A 22,789-nucleotide genomic window follows, 5' to 3' on the forward strand; every position below is an offset into this window, starting at 1 on the left:
TTCCCGGTGTCGATGAGTGAGCTAAAAATGTGGACACGATGTGTCGACAGACGGAGCAAGTGGAGACATGCTTTGGCGACTTCTTTTAGTGACTTCTGCCTGTCAACAGTACCTTCGGCGACAAAACTTCGTAGTGTAGACATACGCTAAGCCTGGTCTTATTTGTGTGGCAAATAATGGGAGATGGTGGCCATTGTTGTGAAGATTAGCCTGGCTGTGGGAAAATGGTGGCCAGCTGAACTAAGGATTGTCAGTGACCTCATCCTTACAGGGAATCACCTTGAGACAGTGCTAATGTTAAAAAGAGGCCAAGCATCTGAAGTTGGTTCTTTGCGGTTCCTAGATTTTGTTGGGGGCATGGGGAAGATATGGCAGGGAAACAGAGTGAGCCTGGGGATCCTGTGAGGTCATTAAACCAGAGCAGAGGTTAGTGTGAGGGACAGATCTGTACCCCCTCCCAGTGGGGCTAAGGGGGGTTTCTGTGATTGGAGCGGTGGGGGACAAAGTGACCCTGGGGAGCTTGCAAAATTAATACAAACAGAGCAGGAGAGACCCCCTGCGCTCCCTCTCTTCTCCAAAATGACCCTCACTACTAGAATTGGGGGGATCCTCAGAGAGCTGGAGGGAATAGATCCCTGCAATATTCCCTTTGGGATTGTTGAGGATAGAAGAACAAGCAGCAGTGAGGCACTCCTTGAAGGGTGTGAGCTCTCTGCAGTGAGGGTCTTTAGTGTACAAGACCCAACAATATGGAGGGAGGACCCCCTGCAGGTTTGGGTTCCCTCCTAAAAGGAGCTGGTCGGGTATAGAGCCCAACACCAGAAGTGGGGACCCTGTTTCTCAGGGGAGGGAGGGCTTGAGGGAGGGCCCAGTAACAAAGGGGTGGCCCACTGGGCTATCTGCAGTGGGGTCTTGGTGAGATTTTTAGAGAGGCTGCTGCTGACCCTCATGTGCTGTGATCTTGACCCAGCCCCTGGGGTCCTGCCTGTGTGTTTCAGGGTTTCACATTATCCAGACGATGTTCGGCTGTGGTTTCCGGGAAGACAACACCATTTGGGGGTTTTACCAGGATTCATATGATGGACGAGACTTTCTTACCTTCGATAAGGAGACCATGACATGGGTAGCAGCAGATATTGGGGCTCAGATCACCAAGAGGCGATGGGATGCTGAAATAAATGACAACCAGGGATGGAAACACTACCTGGAGGAGATATGTATTTCCTGGCTAAGGAATTCTCTAGAGTATGGGAAGGAGACTCTGCAGAGGAAAGGTAAGATGGGGGACATGCCCCCCTCCCCCCAGGGGACACTACAAGTTACATCTCCATTCCCCAGCCCCAGTTCCAAAATGGAGCAGGCGGATAGGGGGCCGTTCAGCTAACCTTGCGCCCTGGATGGGTGGGGAAACAACCCCTTCTCCCCCCGCCCCCCCAGCTCTGCTGGAAAAAAAGGAACAGAAATTGAAAATATTAAAAGCAGCTCACTGTAGAGAAGCTGCATCTCCAGAGCCACTTGACCAAATGAGCCCAAATTTGCAGCACAAATTCTACCTCTTCCCTTGGTGTGACGCAGCGTTATCAAGACAATCTGCTTGTGCGTGTGCATGTTGGAGCACTCTGAGAAATAGATTCTGTAGAGAAAGTGCCACTCAAGCTTAATTATGGAAGTGCCACCAGGTCTATGGACACCAGCTTCATTCACCATGTAATTCTTCCGCATTCACTGTCTGCACCATCATATTTGTTGTTATCCCCAGCCCCTGTGTCCCACCAATGACGGTAGCTTTGTCCTTGTTGCCTCTTTGTCCAAACACAGTCATCTATGTGCTTTCTTCTATGCCATCCCTTATATGTGGAATTGCCTTCCCCATACTAATCTGAAAGAAGGCTCCTCTTGTCCTTAAAGTTTCCCCTCCAAGACCTACCTTTGCTGCAACACCTGCTTACTTATTCCTTGATTTTTTAATCAATAAGATATCAGATAATCACATTCTTCTTCGAGTGCTTGCTCATATCCATTCCAGTTAGGTGTGTGCGCGCTGCGTGCACGCTCGTCGGAAGATTTTTACCCTAGCAACACTCGGTGGTTCGGCTGGGCGCCCCCTGGAGTGGCACTGCTATAGCGCCGGATATATACCCCTGCCGACCCATCTGCCCCTCAGTTCCTTCTTACCGCCCGTGTCGGTCGTTGGAACAGTGGAGCGCGGCTTAGCTGACCTCCACATCCCTAGCTTCTCGTAGTTATTTACTCTTTATCGTGTATATAGTTCAAGTTCTTGTAGTTATAGTTAATTTTAGTACGTATTTTCATAGTTAGTGTATATAGTTAAGCGGGGGATTGGGGGAGTAGCCCCCTTTCCTCCGACCCGGTGCGAGCTCATGCCCAAGGCACCGGGATTTAAACCCTGCTCGGCGTGCCAGAAGCCGATGCCGGTAGGGGATCCTCATGACTCCTGCCTAAAGTGCTTAGGAGAATCCCGCCTAAAGTGCTTAGGAGAATCCCACCTGACAGACAAGTGCCGAATTTGCAAGTCGTTCAAGCCAAGAACGAAGGAGCGGAACTTCCGACTAAAGCAGTTCCTTATGAAATTGGCCCTTAGTCCTGCGGTGCCAACACTGACCACCCAACAGACTGCATTGGTGAGGAGCGCTCTGGTACCGAAAAGGACTCCCGGCACCGACATCTGCCGGCACCGACTCCCCGGCACCGGTCCGTTTCCCCGACTGGAAAACGATGTAGTGCTCCGACCCCATCCTTGCAGAAGGAGCACGCATCAAAGTCCATCCGTCGGACCCCGGTAACTGCTGCGGCACCGCCAACACCGGCACCACAGTTGGCAGCTCCTCCTAGTGCGGCACCGTCGATTCCGGTCCCGCAAGGGCCGTTGAGTCTGGTGCCACATAGCTCCCCGGCTCACGCTGTGGTTGAGGCGCTCTCCCTTCTACGCCGGAGACCTTCTCAATGGCAAGAGAGCTCATCGCGATGATGGAGTCGATGCAGCCTCAACCCCCGGCACTGCCGGTGCAGGTTATCCAACCCGTCGGCAAGCTGGCCCTGATAAGGCCTCCTTCCGTCGGTCCACCGGAGAGACGTCTTTCCAGGTCGCGGTCTCAGAGACGTTCCCACTCCTGCTGTTCCCGATCCCGGCACCGCTCGCAGTCCTGGCACCGCTCTCCATTGCGGTACCGGTCGTACTCGCGGAGACGTTCAAGATCTCGGTCACCGGACAGATACTCTTGGTACCGATCTCTGTACCGTGCGTCCCGCAATCACTCCCGGCACAGGGACTCGAGATCCCGGTCAGCCTCCCGGCACCGGCACGGTAGAAGGTCCCGGTCTCATTCGCGGCACTGACAAGACCGGTACCGCTCACCGGTACCGCCCTGGGACCGAACATCAGGAACAGCGGCACCCTACCAGGGTCTCTCGGCACCGCCGTGGCCTCGGAGACACACGTCGATGTCGTCCCAGGCTGATAGTGCTTCTTACCACCAGGACCAGGCATCTGATATTCCGGGCCACCATCCAGAGGCACAAAGCCAGGAGCAAGATCCTCATCAATGGGCCTTTTGGACTCCGTGGGCATATCACGAGGCCCAAGGTGCCCCATTTGTGGCTCAACGCTCTGGTCCCTCAGAGCACAGGGTTCCCGAAGCGACAGTAAGCCGTCCTCCTCCCGCGGGCATGGACAAGGATCCACTTCAATCTGCAGACCCTGAGATTCCACCTGATGCAGATGGTGCTCCACCAGTCCATGACCCACCTCAGGACCCATTGGTACTGGGCCTCTCCTCCTCCTCCTCCTCTCCTGATGAGGCCGTGGCAGGAACATCCTCCTCTGATCCTCCGCCTATTGACCTCCGGGCCCATCAAGACCTCTTGCGGAGAGTAGCCCAGAACATGAATTTGCCAGTGGAGGAGGTTGCTGAAATAGAGGACCCTGTCGTAGACATATTATCGGCGGATGCACCCCTTCGAGTGGCTCTCCCGTTCATCCGCACTATTCAAGCCAATGCGGACACAATTTGGCAATCCCCAGCTTCTATTACACCTACAGCTAGGGGAGTAGAGAGAAAATATATGGTCCCCTCCAAGGGGTACGAATATCTCTACACCCACCCACCTCCCTGCTCGTCCAATCCGTGAACAAACGGGAGCGTCATGGCCAGCAAGCACCAGCTCCTAAGGCGAAGGAGGCTAGGCACATGGACCTCCTAGGCCGTAAGATCTACTCGGCTGGAGGCCTCCAACTGAGGGTGGCAAATCAGCAGGCCCTCCTAAGTCGCTATAATTTTAATACGTGGGTGTCTGTGGGGAAGTTTGCAGAACTCATTCCCCAGGAGTCCCGCGCAGAGTTTACGGCCCTACTAGAGGAGGGTAAAAAAGTGGTGAGAACTTCCCTCCAGGCCTCTCTGGATGCAGCGGACTCGGCAGCCAGAACGCTTGCATCTGGGGTAACGATGAGACGCATCTCCTGGCTACAAGCTTCAGGCCTTCCCCCAGAATTGCAGCAGACAATTCAGGATTTGCCTTTTGAGGGCCAGGGCCTTTTCTCGGACAAAACCGACCCCAGGTTGCAGAGCCTGAAGGACAATCGAGTCATAATGCGCTCGCTGGGTATGCACACGCCGGTGACCCAACGTAGGTCCTTCAGGCCCCAGCCATACCGCCCTTATAACCAGCCTAGGCCGCGTTAGGATACGACCAGACGGCGCGGCAGGGGGAATCGGCGGAGACAGTCTGGCCCTCAGGGAAACCAAAGTCAAGCGCCCCCTAAACCACCTACGGGGCCAAAACAAAACTTTTGATGGGACGTCCGAGGACGGCCCACCAGTTTCCCTGCCGGATCCTTCTCCCTCCTTCTTCAACCACCTCTCCCATTTCCTCCCTGCTTGGTTCCAGCTGACCTCCGACCGTTGGGTCCTCCGCACGGTGGAAATGGGATACCACCTCCAATTTGTTTCTCTACCCCCATCCCTCCCTCCCTACCCGTCCCTCTTCAGGGACCCCTCTCACGAGCAATTCCTCTTACAACAGGTCCGTACGCTCCTAAATCTGGGAGCCATAGAGGAGGTGCCAGAGGACATGAGGGGCAAGGGATTCTATTCCCGCTACTTTTTAATCCCCAAGGCAAAGGGCGGTCTACGACCGATCCTGGACCTGCAAGAACTCAACAAATTCATGATAAAGCTCAAGTTCTGCATGGTATCCCTGGGGACCATCATCCCATCCCTGGATCCGGGAGACTGGTATGCTGCCCTCGATATGAAGGACGCGTATTTCCACATCGCCATTTACCCGCCACACAGACGGTAGCTCCGGTTTGTGGTCAACCAACACTACTTCCAGTTCACGGTGCTTCCCTTCGGTCTTTCTACGGCCCCGAGAGTCTTCACCAAATGTATGGCCGTAGTAGCTGCCTCCCTCCGCCGTCGTCAAATACACGTCTACCCGTACCTCGATGATTGGCTCATTCGAGGGACTTCCCAGTTGCAAGTATCACAGCACCTGTGTGTCGTCAAAGACCTCGTCGGGAGGCTAGGCCTCATGATCAATGTAGAAAAGTCTACTCTGACTCCAACGCAGAGAATAGACTTAATTGGAGCAGTTCTGGACTCCAATCTAGCCAGGGCCTGCCTTCCTCTGCCACATTTTCAGACAATGTCTTCGAACATTCGAAGTTTTCAATCCTTCCCGACAACGTCAGTGCACACCTGCCTCGGCCACTTAGGTCACATGGCGTCCTGCACCTTTGTGACCAAGTACGCGAGGCTGCGACTTCGGGGCTTCCAAACCTGGCTTGCTTCACTATACCGTCCACACAGAGACAATATAGATTTGGTGATCACTATCTCCAGGATGGTTCTCGATTCCCTCACTTGGTGGTTAGACCCCACTGTAGTTTGCGCAGGGATGCCGTTCCACCCGCCTCAAACCTCGGTGGTACTAACCACGGACGCATCATCTCTGGGTTGGGGTGCCCATCTCGGGAACCTTCACACTCAAGGCCTCTGGTTGCCCCAGGAGCTGGCCTTGCATATCAACGTGAGGGAGCTGAGGGCAGTCCGTCTAGCATGCCAGGTGTTTCGGGTCCATCTCCAAGGCTGCTGTGTATCCGTGTTCACGGACAACACAATGAACATGTTTTACATAAACAAGCAGGGCGGGGCGCGCTCCTCCCTACTTTGCCAAGAAGCCACTCACCTGTGGGACTTTTGCATAGCCCACTCTATCGATTTGGTAGCGTCTTTTCTCCCGGGAGTCCAGAACACTCTGGCAGATCACCTCAGTGGTCGATCCGTCCCGACGTCATCCATTCCATTTTCTGGAGGTGGGGCTTTCCCCGCATAGACCTCTTTGCCTCCCGAGAGAACAGGAAATGCCAGGTGTTCTGCTCCTACCAAGGACGCTCCCCGGGCTCCCTCTCAGATGCATTCCTCCTCCCGTGGACAAGGCACCTATTTTATGCCTTCCCGCCATTTCCCCTCGTTCACAGAGTCCTACTCAAGCTCCGCAGGGACAGAGCCAACCTGATCCTCATTGCTCCAGCATGGCCGAGGCAGCATTGGTACACCCTGTTGTTTGACCTCTCAGTGGCGGATCCGATTCCTCTGCCACTGTGGCCGGACCTCATAACGCAGGACTTTGGCAGGCTTCACCACCCAGACCTGCAGTCCCTTCATCTCACTGCATGGTTCCTTCGTGGTTGAACCAATCTGAGTTGTGCTGCTCTGCTTCGGTACAACAGGTCCTCTTGGGAAGTAGGAAGCCTTCCACTAGGATGACTTATCTCGCCAAGTGGAAGCGTTTCTCGCACTGGTGCGATCAGAGTAACTTAGTCCCCGGACAGGTTTCTATCCCTACTATCCTGGATTACCTCTGGTCCCTCAAAGAGCAGGGCCTGGCGGTCTCTTCTATAAAGGTTCATCTTGCAGCTATTTCCGCCTTCCACCCAGGCGAAAGTGGCCGTTCAATTTTTTCTCACCCCATGGTTTCCAGGTTCCTTAAGGGACTGGAACGGTTGTACCCCCAAGTCCGTCGCCCAGCCCCCACCTGGGATCTAAACCTGGTGTTGACCAAGCTTATGGGGGCCCCCTTTGAGCCTTTGGCCACCTGTTCCCTGCTGTACCTTTCCTGGAAGACGGCCTTCCTCGTTGCTTTCACCTCGGCGAGGCGAGTCTCGGAGCTTCGTGCCTTGACAGCTGATCCCCCTTATACAGTCTTCCATAAGGACAAGGTACACCTGTGGCCACACCCCTCTTTCCTCCCTAAGATGGTGTCTGCTTTTCACGTCAATCAAGACATCTTCCTCCTAGTTTTTTTCCCGAAGCCGCACTCATCGCGCCGGGAACAACAACTACATACTTTGGATGTCCATAGGGCTCTTGCTTTTTATATAGAGAGAACAAAACCCTTCCAGCGTACACCTCAGCTCTTTGTAGCGGTGGCAGACCGCATGAAGGGCATGCCGGTCTCTTCCCAGGCGATCTCTTCTTGGGTAACATCCTGCATCCGAACGTGCTACGAACTGGCTCACATTCCCGCTAGCCATCTCACCGTCCATTCTACGCGGGCGCAGGCCTCTTCTGCCGCCTTCCTGGCTCATGTCCCCATCCAGGAAATATGTAGGGCGGCTACCTGGTCATCGATTCGCACCTTTGCCTCACACTACGCATTGGTCCAACAATCCAGAGACGATGCAGCCTTTGGCTCAGCAGTTTTGCATTCTGTGATGTCTCACTCCGACCCCACCGCCTAGGTAAGGCTTGGGAATCACCTAACTGGAATGGATATGAGCAAGCACTCAAAGAAGAAAAGACGGTTAATCACCATTGTAACTGTTGTTCTTCGAGTTGTGTTGCTCCTATCCATTCCAGACCCGTCCTCCTTCCCCACTGTCGGAGTAGCCGGCAAGAAGGAACTGAGGGGCGGATGGGTCAGCACTGGTATATATCCGGCGCTATAGCGGCGCCACTCCAGGGGGCACCCAGACAACCCACCGAGTGTTGCTAGGGTAAAAATATTCCGACAAACGTGCTCGCGGCGCGTGCACACCTAACTGGAATGAATATGAGCAACACATCTCGAAGAACAACAGTTACAATGGTGAGTAACCGTCTTTTCAGTCACATTTATTAATCAAAGCTTATTAAAGATTAATCAGCAGAAATATGGAAGGGAAGAGGTTAAATACTTTACCTCTCTGACTCAAAAGGACAGTTGCAGCATAGTCTGCTTCAAAATGTTAAATCACTATTATTCACAAATGTACCTTATATATTACCATGGACACAAATTCCCCAAATTAGTTAGCACCATTACAAACCATAATTTTTCCCTTCCCAAACAGTTCACTCTCGCTGTTCAAGGTTACTTTAAATTTGTACATTTTTTTTTGCAACAATTATACTAGTTGCTTATTTCTCTCACAAACCTCAGCAGAACATTGTCGTGTCCTTGGCCTTCTTTACAAATGCCAAGAAGAAAAAGCCATACACAGCAATGTAATGTGTAGTTCAGTACCAAGGGGCTGGGAAACGGATTTTTCAACATGTGTAAATCCTTTTGAAATCCATAATATTGGGGTAAATAGATTTGGTAACAACCAACGAGAAATTAGCCAATTAATATTAGCTAGTTTGAGAAGCAGTTTAGCACTGTGTGTCACTTTTTGTTAAATGGTCCTTTCCATCTCTAATTGGTCAGTTTGTGTAGTTCATTTTTTGCTCCCTGGCCAGGGCGAGATTTTCCCCTCTTCCCAATCCAAGAACTGATAGGAGATGGGAACAAACATAGTGTGTGATTAAGGATTGACACCTGTATCTGGAGCTTAGAGAAGCCTTTCAAAGTACTTGTGTTACTGTGGCAGGCAGCAGAGGCTTCTGGTTACTGCACTGATAAAATCTGGTCAGGGACCTGGATTCAGGGTTCACCGTTGCTGATGCTGTGAATTCGGCACAGAAATCCTCTAACATGGTGGTTATAGACTCATAGACTTTAAGGTCAGACGGGACCATTATGATCATCTAGTCTGACCTCCTGCACAATGCAGGCCACAGAATCTCATCCATCCACTCCATCCATGGTTCTCTCTCATCAGAGGGATTCTGTCTCATGGACTCTCATCCTCTCCCACTGCTGGGGTCTCAGAATTTCATGCTGCAAAGCTCCAGCAAAGACTGCCTGGATTAGAGCTTGAAAACAACTGACTTCAATTTCGTCTTTTTCCCAGTGCGCCCAACAGCTAGAGTGAGTGACAGGTCATCTCATGACGGCCTCACCACCCTCTCCTGTAAGGTCAGTGGGTTCTACCCACGGGACATCACCGTGGCGTGGCTGAAAAATGGGGAGAGCAGACAGCAGGAGACCTACTCGGAAGGCATCTTACCCAGTGGGGACGGGACCTACCAGACCTGGGTGACAATGGAGATTGATCCCAAGATCAAGGCCCATTATTCATGTCACGTGGAGCATGAAAGCCTGTTAGAGCCACTCTCTGTCCCCTGGGGTAAGGAGTTTGTGTGTGTGTCTGTTTTCCTAGTGGGAGAGGGGGAATCCAATAAACTCAACCCCTGAAAAATTCTCATTCGGATTTATAGGCTGAAGCTGGAATTTCCTCAGGGCCTGTGAGGCCCTGTCCCCTTTGGCCCTGTCCCTCTGCAGTCAAGTTCTTGTGCTAGACTTGGGACCCACAGTGCCTGGGGCTCATGCCTTGCTCTCCAGTTTGCTGCCTCTGGGGCTGTTGGATACATCTCAGCAATACAGTGTCTCTGAAGGGAGAAGATTAACAATGAGACATTAAGGCCTGAAGGGACCTTTCTTATCATCGGATCTGAGCTCCTGAATAGCCCAGGGCAGGGGGGAATCTCACCAGGGACCCCAGCATCTATTCTGGTCATCTGTGGGCAAACTAGATCTGATCCTTCAGAAAGAGATGCCCATTCCAGATGTAAAGTCTCCAAGGGATGGAGAATTTACCACATCCCAGGGGAAGCTCAAATCTGTCCCTTATTTCCAGACAGAATTGTTCTTGCTTCAGCTTGCAGACCAGTCTCAACTTCATGCACTCGTGGTCCTGCCATGAGTGCAGGGGACCAGTAGCGTAGCTAGCAGGGTTCCGGGGAAGCAGCCGCTTCCCCTCAGCATGTTTTCAAAAAGCGGCACCTGCTGGGCCGGCGCTGGCAGCAGCACGGCCGGAAGAGCCATGGGGGTGAGGCAGATGTGGCCGGAGGAGCAGGAGGGTCGGCTCCTCGGCCATCGCGCCCCACGCTCAGCGCGGCCCCAACTTCGCCGCAGCCACTTTCTGTGGAGGCGGCTCAGGGCTCGGCAGCCAAGCATTCCCAGCCATTTGCTAATGCGACAGGCGGGGGGAAGCGAAAGGGCCCCTGTGCCTTTAAGGCCGCCTGGCTGGCGAGCCCCGTGTGGAGCGCGCTGGGAGCAGGCTGGGGACAGGCGGTGGCGCAGGACGGTAGGTGAGCGGCGGGGGTCCAGGCAAGGGGCTCCCCGGGGCCGGGCCCGCAGGGCAGAGGCGCAGGCTGTGCTGTCTGGATGGGGGGCCCTGGCGTGGTGCAGGAGCCTGGGACTGAGGGGACGGGACCCCGTGGGTGGGGCTGGGCGGCACAGCCTGGGGGGGGGGACACCTGCAGAGCGCGCTGGGCAGGAGAGACTCTCCCGGGGACGGGGGGTATCCTCTCCCCCAGGAAGCCCACAGGAGTTGTGAGCTGGCCCTGGGGTTAATCTGGGGGGGAAACGGGAGGGGTCAGGGGTGTGGCCAGAGGAGGAGCCAAGGGGGCATGGCCAGAGGAGGAGCTAATGGAGGGCGCTTTTTTATGTTTGCTCCCCCTACACTTAAAACCTGGCTACGCCACTGCAGGGGGCTGGACGATATGACCTCTCAAGGTCCCTTCCAGTCCTATGATTTTATGATTCAGCAGGTGCTCAGAAACATGGCTCTGCAGGCCGTGCCCATTCTTGCCTATGTGGCCAGAGAGAGATGTTTAATTTTGGGAGCAGCTTGTTTCTGTGCGCAGTGATGCTGGAAGAGAGGGTGTGGCCTTGGAATGGAGCGAGGAGGCAGGTTAGAGTCCTGCATCAGCAACGAGAGTCTCCTATGCCCCAGCAGAAGAAAGTTGAGGAAGAATGTATTACACATGGAGCTGTCTTCCAGCCATCTTTTTGCGTGGTTAATCGGGATGTGGAAAAATGCAGCAGTTGGAAGTGCAAACAATTTCTAAAAGGGGAGCCTGCACTGGAAATCTAGTCAGCAGATGGTTTCACATCATAATCCTGCTACCACGTCCCCTGCCAATTTTTGTGTCATAAACCACATTTCCTTATTCTCTTAGAAATATTTTTCTTTTTGCTGCATTATTATGTAGATCTTTCAGACAACAGGAGAAGCTGATGAGGGAAACTGAAAGTGTATACAGAACTCTGGGTTTAACAGGTTCATATAAACCAAGAACAGTATTCAAATATCTCTGTCGTTCCCTCTTCACTTCCTGCCCCCTCAAAAAACACGCATTGTGTCTAACTCCAGTCATGCCAGGGAAATCCAGAGCTTTGAGGGCAGTTTCCAGTTTGTCACCAGATTCCCTCAATGGGACTGTGTTCCATTAGTCATTGTTATTGCCCAAAAGGGTCCGAGGTACTCTGCAAGAACGAGACCGACTCCACACTGAGAGTAATTGGCTTTAATGAAGGTAAAGTGACACATCTGCAACGGGGACCCCAAGTGTTGCTGTCACTGAGACGGGGACCCAGCGCCCTGTAGCTCGGCCTGGGGTGAAGTCCCCGTCTCAGTGACAGCAACGCTTGGGGTCCCCGTTGCAGATGTGTCACTTTACCTTCATTAAAGCCAATTACTCTCAGTGTGGAGTCGGTCTCGTTCTTGCAGAGTACCTCGGACCCTTTTGGGCAATAACAAGTGGCGCAGCGAGCAGGGTACTCTGGAAGACGATGCCGCTGTGGCAGAAGGTAGGGGAGGTAGTGAAGCCGTTGCTGTCCCTACAGCGCATACCGGGGTGACCCCAGACGGAACGCTGGGGGTCGGTAGCGCGGACCGTGGCAGGCTGGGCGGCTCCAGCTAACTGGCCGGGATTCCAGCAGGCAGCTGGGGTTACGTCCGAGCAGCTGCTTGAGAGCTTACAGCGGTTGCGGGCGAACCGGCAGTCTGGGACGGAGCGGCGGGCGATGGGGGAGCTAGGGTGGCTCCTCCTAACCACCCTTTGGGCCCAGGACGAGGAGGTGCTCCGCTGGCAGCGGGCCCTGGACGGGAAGGCGTTGGAGTGCACGGCGTAGGCAGAGGCCCGTGCCGGTGCCCCGGAGGTCGTTCGGACCTACAAGCGAGTGAGTTGTTTCGGCAGGGGCCAAGAGAAGGCATCCTACGCTGACTGGTCCGAGTCTGGGACAGTGCCGGGAACACCGGTATGCTTCTCCGGTATGAGCTGCATCAGCTGGGTGTCCTGACACAGGATGCGCAGGTTAAGGCAGCCGAGGGGAGGAAAAGGAACACAATGAGTTAAAGCTAAAAAGCTAAAGATAAGAGACTAGCCCCAGTCAAGGACATCGCTTGCAGCTGAGACTTGGCGGACAACCAAAGAAAGGAGGGGGGCTTAACTGTGCCCAAGCCGCTGGGATGGCTGTAAAACCCGGCCAGACACTACCGGAATGTGTTAGATTCCTTTTCTCATGGGTAGAGAAACCCACGCCCCCGAAGAGACTGGAGCCTCAATCCAGGACTTCCTGACCAGGAAGGATATTGAGAACTGACCCTGGTGAAGAAACGAAGAATTGTACACAGGCAGGAAGAAATTTGGGACTCCTGCTGAAAAATGTGGTATTGATTGGATTTTGGGACTTCACCCCAGGCCGAGCTACAGGGCGCTGGGTCCCCGTCTCAGTGACAGCAACGCTTGGGGTCCCCGTTGCAGATGTGTCACTTTACCTTCATTAAAGCCAATTACTCTCAGTGTGGAGTCGGTCTCGTTCTTGCAGAGTACCTCGGACCCTTTTGGGCAGTAACAGTCATGAATGTCAGCATGGTCAAGGGGGGTTTAGGGGCTCATAGCCAGGACTCCTGAGTTCTGTCCTTGGCTCTGGGAGGGGGGGCTAGTGGGTTAGAGCAGGGGGGCTGGGAAGCAGGACTCCTGGATTCTGTTTCTGGAATGGGAGTGGGGGCTAGTGGGCAGAGTGGGGGAGGGCTGGGTGTCAGGACTCCTGGGTTCTGGCTCTAGCAATGGAAGGGGAGTGGGGGCTAGTGGGTTAGAGCAGGAGCGGCTGGAAGTCAGGATTCCTGGGGTCGATTCCCGGCTCTTGCACTGACTTACTCTGTGACCTTCAGGAAGTCTTTTCCCCCTCCAATTTAGGGATGATACTGACATCCATCCTCCCCTAGTGTCCAGGACTTCCTACGGGGTGGTGTGGTGCTCCACTGGAAGGGGTGGAGGGTTGCAGGACTCAGCCCTTATCTGGGGAACTGACTGACTGATCCCTGCAGTGAGATGAAAGAGGGTTTTAGTGGGGATTTTTCCCCATTGATCAGTCTCTCCATTCCATTTCAGAACCAAATAACAGTCTGATTCCCGTTGTGGCTGGAGTTATCACTGCAGTTGTCCTGATTGGTGGTATAATCGGAGTAGTCATCTGGAAAAAGAAACGCTCAGGTAAAGAGCCTGGGATGGGGGGATTCCCTGGATTTCCTGGGCCCTGCACACCCGCCTAAGGACAACAGCAGTACAGGAGCCAGTGTCAGTATGGTGTAACTGCCCCACCGCGGGACTGAGCTAATGATCCCCATGGGAGCTGCTGGAGGGCCAGACCCAGAAAACGGGTGTGGGTTACAGTTAATATGGGGCTAGATTTTCCAAAGAGTTCAGCACCCAGTGCACCAAGGTCTTTGGAAACTGTCTCATTGTGTCTTTCTCTCCTGCTGATCAAGAGCACCTGGGACCTTGAGTCCATTACTGAGCGCCAGGGGTCTGTGCTGGGCCAGGGGCCCTGTTTCTGAGCTGTGGACACAGATCGGAGTTGGTTCCTGCCTTGGGAGCTGCATTCACTGACATTTGCCTTCTCTCTGCAGGGAGGAAGGGAGACGGCTACGCTGTAGCTCAGGGTAAGTGACAAGAGACCCATCGCCTCTTTTCAAGTGGCCACCTCCGAACAGCCATCAGTATTTCCTTGTGGATATTAACCTAGAGGCACTGACAGGAGATCCTTGCTCCCATCCACAGGCCTTGTCTACACTGAGGATTTTAGAGAAATCTCCAACTATTGCTCCAGTACCATAGAATCGTAGGACTGGAAGGGACCTCGAGAGGACACCAAGTCCAGTTCCCTGCACTCATGGCAGGACTAGGTATTATCTAGACCATCCCTGACTAACCTGCTCTTAAAAACCTCCAATGAGGGAGATTCCACAACCTCTCTAGGCAATTTATTACAGTGCTTAACCACCCTGACATTTTTTTTCCTAATATCCAACCTAAGCCTGCCTTGCTGCAATTTAAGCCCATTGCTTCTTGTCCTATCATCAGAGGTTGATTAAATATTTTTTTACCCCTCTCCTTGTAACAACCTTTTATGTACTTGAAAACTGTTATCGCATCTCCCCCTTGCTTTGAAACGTTTTGGTGAAAACTGAAACAAAAAATGTTATTTAGCCCTTTTCCCATGTTCTATTACTGTCTTTCCTTCCTCCTTGACTAATGGGCCTGCCCTGTCCTTGGTCTTCCTCTTGCTTCTAATGTATTTGGAGAATGTTTTCTTGTTTCCCTTTATGTCTCTAGCTAGTTTGATCTCATTTTGCACCTTGGCCTTTCTTATTTTGCCCCTACATACTTGTGTTATTTGTTTACAGTTATCCTTTGTAATTTAACCTAGTTTCCACTTTGTGTAGGACTCTTAAAAAAAAAATCATTGAAGAGATCCTGGTGAAGCCAATGTGGTCTCTTGCCATCCTTCATTTCTTTCCTGTGCAGTGGGATAGTTTGCACTTGTGCTCTTGATAATATCCCTTTGAGAACTTTCCAACTCTCCTGAACTGTTTTTCCCCTTAGACTTGCTTCCCATGGGATCTTACCTACTGTCGCAACCCTATACATAGTTATGGCTTCTGTATGGCCAATTGTCGGTCCACGGCCATCTTGTTCTGCTAAAAGGACAAGGCAGCCTCCATCTTGGACCAGGTTCTTGTTCCACAGGAGAGGGCAGAGACCTAATTCTGCCCAGCAACACCGTGGTGTCGTGTGCAACCCTGAGGTGCGGTGTGCAACATTCTAGTGCTGTGTGCATTTTCCCGCTCTTTCTGCCTGGTCATCTAGGGGTCAGGCTAGTGCCTTGTGCAGAGCCGCCAGTGTGCCGTGTGCAGATCCTGTTGGCGTGGGGGGCAACAGTTCAGAGCCTGGAGGGTGTAGGAGCCAGGGACCAATCAGATGCTGACACGAGTGAGTGAGACCCTTCGAATAAAACTAGGTTTCCCCCCAAAATCTTTGTGGAGTGTCCGTGTGTCAGCTGAAGGGCCTGATCAACCTTTTGGCCAGGGTCTCCTCCCGGTATCGCTAGCTCGTGTCGTGTCGTCTTGGATCCATTCTATCAGTTCGTCATGCTTCTGGTGTCTGTTCTGCTGGTCAGCTGCGCCTGGAGTGCGGTATTTGCTTTCTAATTTCTGACAGTTTGCTTGCCTAGCTCCCTCTATTCTCTCCTTGTAAACTGCATTGCCTAGCTTACCGCCGCTAGGGGCAATGGTGAGCTACTCTTTCCCTGGCCGGCTTGAGCCCCACCCCGGTCTCGGGAGAATCAGTGGCAGGGGGAACACCGGCGAACGTCTGCGGCGTGCCCCTCAGGCAGGGGAGCGCCGGCAAGAGTCTGCAGCGCGCCCCTCAGGCAGGGGAGCGCCGGCAAGAGCCTGTAGCGCGCCCCTCAGGCAGGGGAGCGCCGGCAAGAGTCTGCAGCACGCCCCTCAGGCAGGGGAGCGCCGGCAAACGTCTGCAGCACGCCCCTCAGGCAGGGGAGCGCCGGCAAACGTCTGTAGCGCGCCCCTCAGGCAGGGGAGCGCCGGCACGAGTCTGCAGCGCGCCCCTCAGGCAGGGGAGCGCCGGCACGAGTCTGCAGCGCGCCCCTCAGGCAGGGGAGCGCCGGCACGAGTCTGCAGCGCGCCCCTCAGGCAGGGGAGCGCCGGCACGAGTCTGCAGCGCGCCCCTCAGGCAGGGGAGCGCCGGCACGAGTCTGCAGCGCGCCCCTCAGGCAGGGGAGCGCCGGCAAGAGTCTGCAGCGCGCCCCTCAGGCAGGGGAGCGCCGGCACGAGTCTGCAGCGCGCCCCTCAGGCAGGGGAGCGCCGGCAAACGTCTGCAGCGCGCCCCTCAGGCAGGGGAGCGCCGGCAGGAGTCTACAGCGCGCCCCTCAGGCAGGGGAGCGTCGGCAAGAGTCTGTAGCGCGCCCCTCAGGCAGGGGAGCACCGGCAAGAGTCTGTAGCGCGCCCCTCAGGCAGGGGAGCACCGGCAAGAGTCTGCAGCGCGCCCCTCAGGCAGGGGAGCGCCGGCACGAGTCTGCAGCACGCCCCTCAGGCAGGGGAGCGCCGGCAAGAGTCTGTAGCGCTGTCGGGACCCGGTTCCTGCGGCTGACTGGCCGGGTAGGGAAACGCAGGCCCACCCTACACCACTGCGTTCCAGCCCAGGGCCCTGGCGGGGGTGAGACGAGGGTCCCGCCACTGGGTTAGCGGGGTTCTTTCCGCAACATAGACTCACCGCCGTGTTGTTCAGTCCCTGGGCTACTTCCTACCCAATTACGCGTCCCCCTGGTCCCTCCAGTTCGTCCGGGTAGACCGCGTCTGGCAGCTCAAGCTCTCCCCCCGGCGCAGGCTCTTCCAGTTCCTCGGGGTACTCGGCGGCAGGCAGTCCTGGTAGGCCCAGTCCTTCCTCCAGCTCAGGTTTCCCCTGGTCCAGGGCCTCCCCTGGGGTGACAGCAGGGTCCGAAGGGAGCAGCGTGCAGTCTGCATCTGCCTCCCTCCCTGGTGCTGCTCTGACTGAGCTAAGGGCCCCGCCCTTTGTACTTCCTGTTCCACCCCTCCCCTTCCGGGGGGTGGAGCAAGCTTGGCCTGGCCCCGCCCACTCAGGTTGAGAGAGTGGCTTTTTACCCTCAGGCTCGGAGGGAAGCCACCCTGGCTCCCTACACTCCCCCTCCCTAACTCGGTACCAAGTGTGTATACAGTGTATAAGGATTGAATTATTGAGCTCATAATTGCACAGTTGTCTAGTTTGTATAGTTGTTCTGGGTTTTAATAGATAGTTAATTGTAGACTGTTTTAGGTTGTGTGAGTTACTGCTCTGTCTTTGTCTGGAGTGCTTGGTGCTAGGTGCTGTCTCCACCTGAGGATTAGCTGACCAAGGGGTTTCTGTCCCCGCGGTCTGTGTGAGTGGAACCTGCGCAATCGCAGCCGCACCACACTCTGGGTAAATCCCTTAGTGTAAAAGCAAGGGCGGTTGAGGCAGTGGCCTGTGGGTCTCTTTTCAGTGTTGCACCGGGCACCGCTCTGACGAATCCGATTTCCATCTTGTGTAATTGGTGTGTCTGCCTACTCAGTGTGAAGCAGTGAGCAGTATAGAGTTGTACTGTTAATGATTTTTGGGTGTGTTTATATTGTTTAATAACATCCCAGCTAAGAATTGCCTCCTCCCCTCAGCCCAAGTTGTAACTATCCCCCAAATAAACGCAGCCACTTGGCTTTAAACCTTATTCTGGTCCAGCCTGTTTTTCCTCTCCCAATACAAAGCTTATCGAACCGCAATCGGTTTCGGACACCTACCAGCTCCCTGAGTTTGCTAATGTCTGCCTTCTTGAAATCCATTCTTTTATTGTGTTTTCCCTGCTACCATTCCTTAGAATAACGAACTCTATCATTTCATGGTCACTTTCACCCAAGCTGCCTTCAAATTTCAAATGCTCAACCAGTTCCTCCCTTTATGTCCAAGTCAAATCTAGAACAGCCTCTCCCCTAGTAGCTTTCTCCAGCTTCTGAAAGAAAAATTGTCTCCAATACATTCCAGGAACTTGTTGGATAATCTGTGCCCAGGTCTGTTATTTTCCCAGCAGAGATCTTCTTCAGTAGTGTAGAGTGGCTGTAGACATGTTCTATAACTTTTCTCAGAGGAAGTCTAGATGATAATGGTTAAAAACACCTGAACCCCATCTCCTCAATTGCTCCACCTTTGCTATCACTGGTGGAATTACATTGCTTGTGGATATGGGTCCCAATTTTGCTCATGTAGACAAGTCGATAGTCGGGAATGTATAGAGTGGTGTTGAGCTGAATTATTGTCCCCCTAGAACTGTGCTGTGTGTGGCTGAGTGTGACCCTGAAGGTATTTGACCTGCTTTTAACGTTACACTTCTTTTGACTTACCTGAAAGTTGGTTTCGGTGTGTAAGGAGCCAGGGGGGCCCCCTACCGAGCCGGACCAGGACGCGCCGCGTTCCCCGCCGGCGGAGGCGGGGCCACGGTGAGTTCGCTCCGCTCCCAGCGGCAGGAGGGGCGGAGCGGGCCGGAACGCGCCGCGGGTTCCGCTGGACGGGGCGGGGCCACGGCAAGTTCTCTCCGTCCCCAGCTGTGGGAGGGGCGGAGCAGGCCGGGACGCGCCGCGCTTTCCGCCGGAGGGGGCGGGGCCAGGGAAAGCTCGCTCCGTCCCCAGCTGTGGGAGGGGCGGAGCGGGGAGTACAAAGGGCAGAGCCCTTTGCTCCGTGGGCGCGGCGCCACGGACGGAGGCAAAGGCTGACGCTGGACTGCTTCCGCCCAACCCAGCTGCTGACCCCGGGGAAACGGAGGACCCCGAACCCCTTGCGGAGCCGGAGCTACCCGCTGCGGTCTATCCGACCGAGCAGGACGTCCGTGTATCCGGACATTTGCCAGCGGTCCCCTGCTAGAGGGGCCCGCTAGAGACTTTTGCCGGCGCTCCCCTGCCTGAGGGGCGCGCTGTGGACCTGTGCCAGCGGTCCCCTGCTAAAGGGGCCCGCTAGAGACTTTTGCCGGCGCTCCCCTGCCTGAGGGGCGCGCCGTGGACCAGTGCCAGCGGTCCCCTGCCTGAGGGGCGCGCTGCAGACTCGTGCCGGCGCTCCCCTGCCTGAGGGACGCGCTGCAGACTCGTGCCGGCGCTCCCCTGCCTGAGGGGCGCGCTGCAGACTCGTGCCGGCGCTCCCCTGCCTGAGGGGCGCGCCGTGGACCAGTGCCAGTGGTCCCCTGCTAAAGGGGCCCGCTAGAGACTTTTGCCGGCACCCCCCTGCCTAAGGGGCGCGCTGTGGACCTGTGCCAGCGGCCCCCTGCTAAAGGGGCCCGCTAGAGACTTTTGCCGGCGTCCCCCTGCCTGAGGGGCGCACTGTGGACCAGGGCCAGCGCCCCCCCCCCTTGCTAGAGGGGCGCGCTAGGGACTCATACCAGCGCCCCTGCCGGAGGGGCGCTCTGTGGACAATTGCCAGCCTGCTCGTGCCAGAAGGGCGTGCCCCGGCTCCCTCCCCCACCGCCGACGGAGGTAGCGATGGCAGCCCCGGCTTACAGTGGCACCTGACCAGGGACCCTGACCCATCCCTGCCGGAAGGGATCCGAACCAGGACGCGGTGGCCGCCCTGGGCCGGACATGGAGGTAGAGGCCCTTATTAAGCTCCTGGCCGAGAGCCAGCAGCAGCAGCAGCAGCAGCTCGTGCAGCAGCTGGGAGCCCACCAGCAGCAGCTACTCCAGACCTTGGGGGTCCAGCATCGGGAGCAGCAGGCCCAATGCCTCCAGCAGCTCGCCACCCTGTGGTCGAGCCCCGGTGGCGCCGCACCCGGGGGGGCTGCGTCCCCCGCCCCCCCCGCCCCACTGATACGTCTGGCCAAGATGGGGCCCGACGATGACCCCGAGGCGTATCTCGTCACCTTCGAACGGGTGGCGACAGTGGCTGGGTGGGCCCCGGATCAGTGGGCGACTCTCCTGGCCCCCTATTTGACGGGGCCTGCGCAGAAGGCATACCGGGGACTCCCCGACGATGAGGCTCGGGTTTATGCGCGAGTGAAGGCCGCCATCTTGGACGCTTTCGACATTACCCCCGAGACCTTTCGACGGCGGTTTCGGGGAAAGCGATATCCTCCCGGCGCCCGGCCCCGAGCAATCGCCCAGGAACTACAGGACGCGGCCAGCAGGTGGCTCCAGCCGGAGCGTAGAACCGCCGCGGAAGTGATAGAACAGGTCGTTATTGAACAGTTCACCCACATCCTCCTGACACCCGGGCGGGCATGGGTGCTGCGGCACCGACCTCAAACCCTGCGGGCGGCCGTAACCCTCATGGAGGACTTTCTAGAAGCTGAGGCCCCTCTAGAGCCGGCAGCCCGCGGCCACCCGGCAGGACCAGGCGCCCAGAGGCCAGAGCGGGGCCCCAGCTCCAAGCCGGGAACCCCGCCCCGGGCCCGGCGCCCAGAAGGCGGAGGGACCTCTTTCTCCCGACCCCCTGAGCCGCCACCGCGTACCGGCTCCGGACGCTGGATCCAATCCCCAGGGCCTGGCCAACCCCACGGGGCCCCCAGCGCCCCCACCCGGTCCGCGCGCTCAAAGCTAGGCCCCTGCTTCCGGTGTGGCGAGAGCGGTCACCTGCAATGCGACTGTACCGCGATGGAGTGTGACTTTGGTCACGTGTATGCAGGGGAACGACGAGCTCGCCCGCCCTCAGCGGCCAAGTTAACGGCTCCCATGGAGGTCGCCGGGACCCACGTGGTGGGTCTGATCGATTCCGGTTGCGGACAGACTCTTGTTCGACAGGCACTCCTTCCGGAGGGCCAGAAGACCACGGGGGAGGTTCGGATCCAATGCATCCATGGGGACGTGAGACCGTACCCTACGGCTCAGCTCCCGCTCACGCTAAACGGAGCAACCCAGCTGCTGAGCGTGGCCGTGGCCCCGTCCCTGGCCTATCCGGTCATTCTAGGTCGGGACTGGCCCGGGTTTGTCGACGTGCTCCGATCCGTGGGCCCGGCCGAGGCGTTCGAGGGCGCGTCCTCTGAGCCCAATACCAGCCCCCGTATACACGCCGACCTGGACGATGCCCCCCTCCCCCCCCCCCGGCCTGGACGGACGGAGGACCGGGGACCCCGCGGAGGGCACCACGGACTTTAGTCGGGATCAGCGGGAGGACCCTACCCTCAGGTTCGCATACAAACAACTAGCCCGAGTCGAGGGGGATGTCGTGGACGCCCGCCAAACTACCTACTGGCCTAGGTTCGAGCTCCGCCACGACCGCCTCTACCGCGTGGAGCGAGACCCCCGAACCGAGGAGGTTCAGACCCAACTCGTGGTTCCCCGCATGCACCGGCGGGCCGTCTTGAAGCTGGCCCACGACATCCCCGCCGCAGGCCATCTGGGGCCGGAGAAGACCGCAGCCAGGGTCCTCGCCAGGTTCTTCTGGCCCGGTATTCACCGCGAGGTGAAGGACTATTGTGTTTCCTGCCCGGACTGCCAACACGCTGCCCCCGCGGGTATCCGGAAGGCCCCGCTGGTCCCCTTGCCAGTCGTAGGGGTGCCGTTTGAGCGGGTGGCAATGGACCTCGTTGGGCCTTTCCCCAAAAGCCAGGCGGGGTATCAATACATTCTGGTTGTAATGGACTATGCCACCCGCTTCCCCGAGGCCGTTCCCTTACGCAGTATCACCGCGCGCACTATTGCCGCCGAGCTTCTGAAAATCTTTGCCTGGGTAGGCCTCCCGCGCGAGATTCTCACCGACCAGGGGACCAGCTTCACATCTAAGCTGTTCCGGCAAGTATGTGCCCTGCTGGGGATCCAGAAATTGCAAACCTCCGTATACCACCCCCAGACAGACGGACTCGTCGAGCGGTTCAACCGCACCCTGAAGGGGATGCTATGACGCTTCCCCACACAGGACCTCCACCAGTGGGACCAACTACTTCCTCCTTTGTTACTGGCGATCCGGGAAGTCCCGCAGGCGTCTACGAAATTCTCGCCCTTCGAGCTCCTCTATGGACGACGACCCCGCGGCGTGTTGGACCTCCTGAGGGAAACGTGGGAACACACCCCGTCCGCGGCGCAAGGTCTCCTGCAGTATGTCCTACGGCTACAGGGGCGTCTCGCACAGGTGGGTGAGCTGGCCAGAGAAAACCTGAGCACCGCCCAGAGAGCTCAGGAGGGGCAATATAATCGGGGCGCTCAAGCCCGGACGTTTGCACCAGGGGACCGGGTCCTCCTCTTACTCCCCTCGGAGGAGTCGAAGCTCTTCGCCCGCTGGCAGGGCCCCTATGAGGTGCTTCGACGAGTGGGCCCGGTTACCTATGAAATCCGACAGCCCGGCCGCCGGAAAGAAAAACAGGTCTACCATATAAACCTGTTAAAACCTTGGAGGGAACCAGAAGGGCTACTGATTGCCCCGTACCCCCCCGAGCCAGACCTGGGCCCGGAGCCCCCTGAGGTCGCTGAAACCAGCCGGCCCCAGCTCGCTGAGACGCTCACCCCCAAGCAGCAGAACCAAGCCACCCGCTTGATAGACGCCTTCCCCACGACCTTCACCTCAAGGCCCGGAAGGACTACCCTGGCCCAACATGTGATCCAGACCAACCCCGGGGTGGTAGTCCGGGGGTCGACGCGGCCATTGCCTCGGCGAATGCAGGGGGCCGTGGAAGACGAAGTCCAAGCAATGTTGGAGCTCGGGGTTATTGAGCGCTCCCAGAGTGAGTGGCGGAGCCCTGTCGTCCTTGTCCCCAAGCCCGATGGGAGCCGCCGATTCTGCATCGACTTTTGGAAGGTCAACGCCATTTCGAAGTT

General features: G+C 56.4%; 1 protein-coding gene across 4 annotated transcripts in view; it reads left to right on the forward strand.

Annotated features, from left to right (window-relative positions):
- The first annotated feature begins 998 nt into the window (after positions 1 to 998).
- LOC123360840 (class I histocompatibility antigen, F10 alpha chain-like) overlaps positions 999 to 22,789 on the forward strand; it is a 32,521-nt gene continuing 10,730 nt past the window's right edge. For 2 of the 4 annotated variants that reach the window (XR_006576075.1, XR_006576074.1), the window contains exons 1-5: positions 999 to 1,274; positions 9,236 to 9,511; positions 13,566 to 13,667; positions 14,084 to 14,116; positions 14,235 to 14,359. Coding sequence is in view for 2 of the 4 variants with exons in the window: in XM_045001273.1 (XP_044857208.1) it covers positions 1,019 to 1,274; positions 9,236 to 9,511; positions 13,566 to 13,667; positions 14,084 to 14,116; positions 14,235 to 14,299 (732 nt within the window). In the remaining 2 variants the exon portion in view is untranslated. Of the gene's footprint in view, positions 1,275 to 9,235; positions 9,512 to 13,565; positions 13,668 to 14,083; positions 14,117 to 14,234; positions 14,405 to 22,789 lie in introns of those variants that run through there. The other 2 variants (XM_045001273.1, XM_045001274.1) reach the window with 2 other exon arrangements.

The sequence above is a fragment of the Mauremys mutica genome, unplaced genomic scaffold, assembly GCF_020497125.1.
Source record: "Mauremys mutica isolate MM-2020 ecotype Southern unplaced genomic scaffold, ASM2049712v1 Super-Scaffold_100316, whole genome shotgun sequence".
Taxonomy (NCBI): Eukaryota; Metazoa; Chordata; order Testudines; family Geoemydidae; genus Mauremys; species Mauremys mutica.